Below are 8458 nucleotides of genomic sequence, written 5' to 3'. Positions count from 1 at the left end.
GTTATGGAGATTGGATGTCGGTGCTGATAGGTGGAACCCATCATTCAACGTCATGAATATAGATATGAATATCGTCATGAATATAGATATGAATATCATCATGAATATAGATATGAATATAATCATGAGTATAGATATTAATATGAGTATAGATATGCATATCATAATGATTATAGATATTAATATGAGTATAGATATGCATATCATCATGAGTATAGATATTAATATTGTCATGAATATAGCCGTTTCCAGGGAAACAGAATGACATGGGAAGGTGTTTGAATAGACAGACATGGTCAGGAGAGCAGAGCAGTTCAACCAACAGTAAGACCGCTGAGCTGAGGTGGGGTCCATCCCCCAAGCCATGCTTTCCTGACATACAGTACAATCCTGTCTCACCTCCGAGAGAGAACTACAGAGGAAGTGCCCAAGGAAATTAAAGCTGGGGACCGAGTTGTCCTAGAGAGAAACATCTGTCCTGCCTGGCATGGTCACAAGCATAATCAATCATTCCTAATCACACGAGCTATTACCCTGTCTGGCTGGCTGGCTTGAGATGGGGCGGCTGTGGCTCAGGGGGTAGAGCGGGTCATCCAATGATCGTAGGGTCGGTGGTTCAAATCCCGCCTCCTCCTGTCGAAGTGTCCTTGGGCAAGACACTGAACCCCAAATTGCTCCCAATGAGCAAGCTAGCACCTTGCATGTGCAATGCTGTCGCCATTGGTGTGTGAATGTGTGAATGAGAGGCCATTGTAAAGCGCTTTGGATAAAAGCGCTATATAAGTGCAGTCCATTTACCATTAGATATCTGAGCTACTGATGGAGGGAAAGCAGAACTGTGCGCTTGTGAAGGTCCAGCTGCCAGCTAGTGGTCAAGGAGCCGTCCAAGGAATGCATGGGTAGTATCTGGAGATCCTGACCCTGACCGCCATCAGAATCTATCAGGCAACAAAGCTGACATTATCTGTCTGAGATCTGTTTTCCTGTCCTGGAGAGAGAAACCAACCTTGTTCTCATGTCCCTGACCCCTTACACTCCATGAAGAACAACTCTACAGGCAGCGTTTGAAAACTTTTATTATTTCTGTTCAACCAGAGAGGTCTCTTCAAAGCAGCTCCTAAGCACAAACACCAGTAGTAATATGGTGTCTACAGGGCACAGATATTCAACAGAGCACAGGGCAGGAGCTGTGTGTGAGACCCAAGGCCCACACACTAGAAACTACATCTCCCAGCTAGGACCTTCATAACAGCACAACGCTGTAACTTGGTTATTATTTGAGGTGTCATTGTGTGTGTGTGTGTGTGTGTGTGTGTGTGTGTGTGTGTGTGTGTGTGTGTGTGTGTGTGTGTGTGTTAGAGGTCAGTGAGACACTCTGAAAGACACCAGCATGTGACTGGAATGGAGCCACTCAGTGTCCTGCAGTGTTCATGTCCCACCTGCTAGGATTGTGTGTCGTCTTCACAGTCATATGAACATGTCCATAGTTCTCTTCATGGTTATATCACATTGTTCGGGTTGAAAGTGCATCATTTTTGGTCTCGCATTATCTGGTTTGGGCTGTCAGCTTAGTCTCTGGTTGGAGGCGGTTGGGCTACATGATGAAGCACTTGTTGAAGAGTTGAGGGTATTTGAAGCGCAGTTGCTGTTTGGGGCGGTATTTCTCCAGGTAGGTCAGCTGCTTGCTATTGATCGCCCCCCTACGCTTCCTAGGACAGAGACAGGGGGGGCGGGGTAACTCCAGAACAGGGGAGGGGGGGGTGCAGACAGACGTGTGGAGAGAGGAGAGAGGGAGGGAGGGAGACTCACTGTCTGATGAGCTGAATGGCATCCTCATACTTCATCCCTCGCTCAATCAGCGCCACAGCAACCAGCACAGGCGCTCTAGAATAACAGAGAGAAAGAGAGAGAGAGAGAGAGAGAGAGAGAGAGAGAGCAATGAGTACAGGCGCTCTAGAATGAGAGAGAGAGAGAGCAATGAGTACAGGCACTCTAGAATGAGAGAGAGAGAGAGAGAGAGAGAGAGAGAGCAACGAGTACAGGCACTCTAGAATGACAGAGAGAGAGAGAGCAATGAGTACAGGCGCTCTAGAATGAGAGAGAGAGAGAGCAATGAGTACAAGCGCTCTAGAATGAGAGAGAGAGAGAGAGAGAGAGAGAGCGCAATTAGTACAGGCACTCTAGAATGAGAGAGAGAGAGAGAGAGAGAGAGAGAGAGAGCAATGAGTACAGGCGCTCTAGAATGAGAGAGAGAGAGAGCAATGAGTACAGGCGCTCTAGAATGAGAGAGAGAGAGGGTTTGGGGTCCTGTCGTCATGCTGTCCACCGGGGGGAGTACCAGCACCACCATCCGCTTCCCCCTCCTGCCCTGGAAGTAAAGGATTTGGAATGACAGTTTTCTCCATTGTTAGGCTTCACAATGCTAGTAGGGTCTAGAACCTCACTTTTGTGACCATCCTCTGGCTAATGTTTTGATGATTGATTTCAGTTCTATGGACCTTTTTTTTTTATTAGCCCCCAGCCCACTCCCAAAAATCCTGCTTTTTTTTGCCAGAGGATCAAATCCAAAATATACCTCCTGGCGCCATCTTAAAATATAAAATTTTGAACCAAAGAACCTAGAATCATGTATGTTTGTGTGTATGGTTGTGTCTTTGTTGTTAAATTCTAAATAAAGTTTGTGTTGAGTTGAGTTTAGCCTAGGACCACAGGGCACCCAGCTACCATGTGTGGCCACGAGGAGGCACTGTAGAAGTATGGACCCACAGTGTAGTAGTGTATGCTAACCTGTAGTGCATGCTAACCTGTACTAGTAACCTGTCCTGTATTAGTGTACTAACCTGTAGTGCATACTAACCTGTACTAGTAACCTGTACTAGTGTACTAACCTGCCCAGACCTGCAACACAGTGCACAGCCACACAGCAGCCCGGCTCTTCCAGGAAGCGTCTTCTGAGGAGGCTGAGCCAATCATCTACCACCTTAGAGGGCGGGGGGGCGCCGTCGTCAAACGACCAGTCCTGTAGGGGGCGGGAGATACACAACCATCGATGACCAGCATCCAGATAATATGAACCTGACCAACTAATAAACAACTACTATCCAGACAACCTTGATCTCACCATGACCAGTCTACCATCCAGACAACCTTAACCTGAGCATGACCAGTCTACCATCCAGACAACCTTAACCTAACCATGACCAGTCTACCATCCAGACAACCTTGACCTGAGCATGACCAGTCTACCATCCAGACAACCTTAACCTGAGCATGACCAGTCTACCATCCAGACAACCTTAACCTAACCATGACCAGTCTACCATCCAGACAACCTTGACCTGAGCATGACCAGTCTACCATCCAGACAACCTTGACCTGACCATGACCAGTCTACCATCCAGACAACCTTAACCTGAGCATGACCAGTCTACCATCCAGACAACCTTGACCTGACCATGACCAGTCTACCATCCAGACAACCTTGACCTGACCATGACCAGTCTACCATCCAGACAACCTTGACCTGACCATGACCAGTCTACCATCCAGACAACCTTAACCTGACCATGACCAGTAACCAAATAATAGCTAACTACTCTCCAGACACTAACCTTAACCTGACCATGACCATCTGTACCATCCAGATAACCTTAAAGTGTTCAACATACTTGCTTATGCGTAGACAAAGGCGTATTTTGCAGCGAGTCAATCGCAGCCTGTCCTACCCTCCTCTCCTCTCCAGTGATGGGGTCAGGGCCGGTTCTCACCAAAACAGTGATGCCGTGCTTCTCCAGGGGACTCTTGTCATAGGTCACCTCACAAACACGCACCACCGTCATCACTCCATACTTCTGCAGGTCCTGTAGGGGTGTCAACAGGGTTTACAGGACATAGCTTAATGCATATGTGTATGTATATATACGTGTGTATGTGTATATATATATATATGTATATATACAGTATATATATATATATATATATATATATACACGTGTGTATATACTGTGTATGTACGTGTGTATGTGTATATATACGTTTATATATTGTACGTGTGTATATATACATGTGTATGTGTGTATACATGTGTATGTGTGTATACATGTGTTCTGCCATCAACCTGACAAGGGACTACAGATGAAAATTAGCCTGTTGGCTATATCTGGCATATTTACATTTATGTATGTATTTATTTAAATACATGTGCTGTCCCTATTTTAAATAAATAAACTAAACTAAAAATGTGTTTATATACGTATGTGTATGTATGTGTGTATGTGTATATATACGTGTGTGTATGTGTATATATACGTGTGTGTATGTGTATGTATACGTGTGTGTGCGTATATATACGTGTATGTGTATATATACGTGTGTGTGTATGTATACGTGTGTGTGTATATGTATACGTGTGTATGTGTATATATACGTGTGTGTGTATGTATATGTGTGTGTGTATATGTATACGTGTGTATGTGTATATATACACGTGTGTGTGTATGTACTGTATACGTGTGTATGTGTATATATACGTGTGTGTGTATGTATACGTGTGAATGTATATACGTGTGTGTGTATATATACGTGTATGTGTATGTATACGTGTGTATGTACTGTATATACGTGTGTGTGTGTATGTATACGTGTGTGTGTGTATATATGAGTGTGTGTGTATGTATACGTGTGTATGTGTAGGCCTATATATACGTGTGTGTGTGTGTGTGTGTATACTGTAAGTGTATCCTCACCTGGATGAAGCTGGCTAGCGTGGTGCTGCTGGGGTTGTGTGTGATGAGGAAACGCATGTTCTTGTAGCAGACCTCCACTGGTGCTGGCTGGTTCATTCTGGCCATGGTCACAGCCCTCTCTGGTTCTAGCTAACAAGCTAACTAGCTAACTTGTAGTTAGCCTAGCCCAGCAGTTTGTGGGTCCCTTGTCTCACTCTGACCCAGGAATCAGAGTGGCACAGCAGGCATGGGAGTGGGCATCCCCCCCCCCCTAGTTCTCTAAAGCCTGGGATGTTGAGCTGGGCAGTAGTCTCCTGCCCTCTGCTCGAACGCCATCAAATACCCCAGCAGCCTGGGCCTGGAGGAGGCAGAAGGAGAAGAGAGAATGAGAGAGAAGACGTTCAGTTCAATCCAAGTGAAGCCTAAGTGTCAAAACTAAGCTTGAGCAACATAGATGCCATGGTTAGATGATCCAATAAACCAGCATCTTTTCCTCCTGGCCGCAGTCAAACATTTGGTGATGGCCTTTTAGAATAGCCTACAGGCTTAACTAGCCCCCTACAGTCTTTGGCGCGTGAGGGCTGATCGTTTACCAGGCAGACCCAACTCGCATTCTCTGTTCCTTGTAGGCTACTGGTGATTCTAAACTCCTTGCCTCATACTGACTTCCTTGCACAGAAGTCAGAGTATTGATCATCAGTATTGCCCCGACCACAAAGCAGCTGCAAACCTAAAACCTAAGACGCATGCTGTGTTCAAGTAGATGCTCCCTCCTCCCTGCTTCCCTGGTGCTGACCTCAGGATTAGGGTTAGGGTTAGCTGACCTCAGGGTTAGGGTAAGGGTTAGGGTTAGCTTACCTCAGGATCGCACATAGGTCCGTGGGAACAGACTGGACAGCCACACCAGCCAACCCTTCCAACTCCACCCCATCCAGACAACTCAGAACTGACCTGTTGAACACACTACACAGACTGCTGCTAGTCACTATGGCAACTCACTCAGGGAGACGGGCGACCTGAGGGACCCACCCATCATCTCAGCTCGGCTTAAAGCCACAGGTAGCTTACAATGCCCTAATGCATAATCACACATATTACTTAGTTAAAGATGAGTTTGTATGTGTAGTGCTTAACAGATACGATATTCACTTACAGTAGCCCACATATCTCTGTCCCTTTATCACAGCCCAGAAATATGGATAATGCTGCGTCATTCTCCATGACAGTTCTGTGGCAGGTGAATCTAGGGCCCTTGTCGACAAGCTAGCCCACAGCTAGTCACAGAAGGTAGGCCTACCTATTGAACCCCGAGGTAGGCCTACTTTATTGATTGCACAGTTACTGTAGCCTATCTATCTATAGCCCTTTGGCTCAATAGATGAGTAGTGTTGTTGTCCCTGTGTTGCTCTTCTTTATTGGCATTATGTGTTGTTGTGGCAATAATAACAAAAAATACTTAGAAGTATTTTTACTTAATCAGAAATAGCAGTGCTAAGTACTAAGTGTATAGCAGGTAAACCCAGGGGTGCTGTGTTGTGTTAATTCTGTGTCCTAGCCTGCTGAGGCAAACAATCACTCCAGCAGCCCTTTGCAGACCTGACTACATTCTGCCACCCCCAGACAGAGCTGCTGCACCGGGAGCCTAATGGCGCTGGACCCAGAACCCCAGGGCCTCATCAGAACACACACACTGCTGACTAGCACTCCCTCTGGGCTCTGCTGGAACAGGGACGGCTCTGAGGGCAATCAAGCTGTAAAATCTGTCCACACAGAAACACAAACATACAGGGACATAGTCTAAGTAGTGGTTAAGTTCAGGTTGTGGTTGTTCATTTATCTAAATTCAGCTGTGCACACCCGTTGTTTATATATGTCTGCTGTTGTCGTCCAGGGTGTGTTGCTTGCTGTCTTGTAAAATGTGGTACTTCTGATAGGCAAGGGAGAGTGTAGTGATGTATTTGTGGATACATTTGAGATTGTCCTGCTATTTTGGAGTGAGGTTGGGTGAAACGTGGATGATATAGGATATAATGAATGGATGGATGGATGGATGGATGGATGGATGGATGGATGGATGGATGGATGGATGGATGGATGGATGGATGGATGGATGGATGGATGGATGGATAGATGGATAGATGGATAGATGGATGGATGGATGGATGGATGGATGGATGGATGGATGGATGGATGGATGGATGGATAGATGGATAGATGGATAGATGGATAGATGGATAGATGGATAGATGGATAGATAGATAGATAGATAGATAGATAGATAGATAGATAGATAGATAGATAGATAGATAGATAGATAGATAGATAGGTGGGTGGGTGGGTGGGTGGATGGATACTGTAGATAGATAGATAGATAGATAGATAGATAGATAGATAGATAGATAGATAGATAGATAGATAGATAGATAGATAGATAGATAGATAGATAGATAGATAGATATTAACATAATTTATACCCGACAGGAAATCCAAAACTCAACACAAACGCACAGTGGGCACAGAAACGTACAAAAGAGGCAGTGTACAATAAAGCACAAAAAAGGCATAATATTGAAAGAGCCCTCCCAACCCCCCACCCCCCAAAAAAAATCACAGGTGGCTAAGGAGGTGAGAGTGCCTGTCTGAGTGTGTGTGAGTGAGAGGGTGTCAGTGCGTGTGTGCGTGTGTGTGTGTGCGTGTCCTATGAAGTACCATACACACCGTGGGCGTGGGAAATGTGGCGTACGGATGTCCGCTCTTGTCCAGTGTCGTCTGGGGACCCGAGTCCTTCCGATAGAGTCCCGGCGGATGTTGAGAGGCCCTAACAGTCCCCGGCGCGCAGGAGCTGTGTTCAGACCGGGCGCGGCGGGCCGCCCAGTTCGCCTAAATCTCGCCGCTGGATCCAGCGACACAACCGAAGGGGTTGTTTTAACTTGTGGCGAATTCGCCACGCAGCGGTTCGCGTGATTCGCACCGCCGGGTTCGCCTGTTTCGCGCCGCCCGTGCCACCCAGTTCGCGCAAATTGTATTGACTTTCTATGTAAACTCGCCGCTCGGCCGGAAAAATTTGCGCCCGGTGTGAACACAGCATTAGAGTTTGATTGTTTGAGAGTTTCGAGAGTTTAACATGTTTTTGAATGATTTTTCAAGATGCCCATCCACATCCTACCACCAAAACGGTGGTAGAGCAATTATCAACTTTCTAAAAAATGCTAGCTTTGTCAACGTTTTGATCTGAATCATTGTATATGATCATAAGTACCCTTAAAACAGGGCTAAACATGCATTTTCTCTTTACTACTCCTTTAATTCAGAACTAGCCTGTCGCAGAAGATTTTGTAAATACTAAAATGATGAGAATGATCGGTAAATAAATGATTGCATGTTACTACTGAGTGTTTTTTGTGAATATATATATGTAGTAACCGTTGTAGAAAAGCAATTGACCACTCAAGGCTCCGCTATTGCGTCGGGCCTAACAACGCCCCGTAGCTGTGGTAAAATCCTGTGTAACCCACTGTCTCGAGTGGTCAATTGCTTAAAGTCGCACTGAAATGAAAAAAGCATTTTCTGTCCCATTTTCATCTCAAACGTCCGTTTCAGTGCCACTTTAAGTAACACACACCTGGGACCTGGGATATCATTCCATTTTCAGTATTAATGCGCCTCCCATTTGATCCAATGCATTGTAGGCCTATCATTGTGTGATACTGAACATTCCATCCAATGCATCGGTT

The 8458-nt window shown here is 45.6% G+C and overlaps 1 protein-coding gene across 1 annotated transcript; it reads right to left on the bottom strand.

The window, feature by feature from the left end:
- Positions 1-1594: 1594 nt before the first annotated feature.
- On the bottom strand, positions 1595-4850 carry LOC311323131 (protein tyrosine phosphatase type IVA 3-like; the record flags this gene model as incomplete). The annotated part of the gene is made up of 5 exons (XM_084455294.1): positions 1595-1709; positions 1810-1884; positions 2889-3019; positions 3768-3860; positions 4746-4850. The coding sequence occupies 5 exons, from the start codon at positions 4848-4850 to the stop codon at positions 1595-1597; spliced, it is 519 nt and encodes a 172-aa protein (XP_084311420.1).
- Positions 4851-8458: the final 3608 nt, after the last annotated feature.

This window comes from Borostomias antarcticus (assembly GCF_949987555.1).
Source record: "Borostomias antarcticus genome assembly, chromosome: 21".
In the NCBI taxonomy this organism is placed as follows: domain Eukaryota; kingdom Metazoa; phylum Chordata; class Actinopteri; order Stomiiformes; family Stomiidae; genus Borostomias; species Borostomias antarcticus.
The sequence above is the reverse complement of the archived record's forward strand: the minus strand, read 5'-3'. Positions and strand labels throughout refer to the sequence as shown.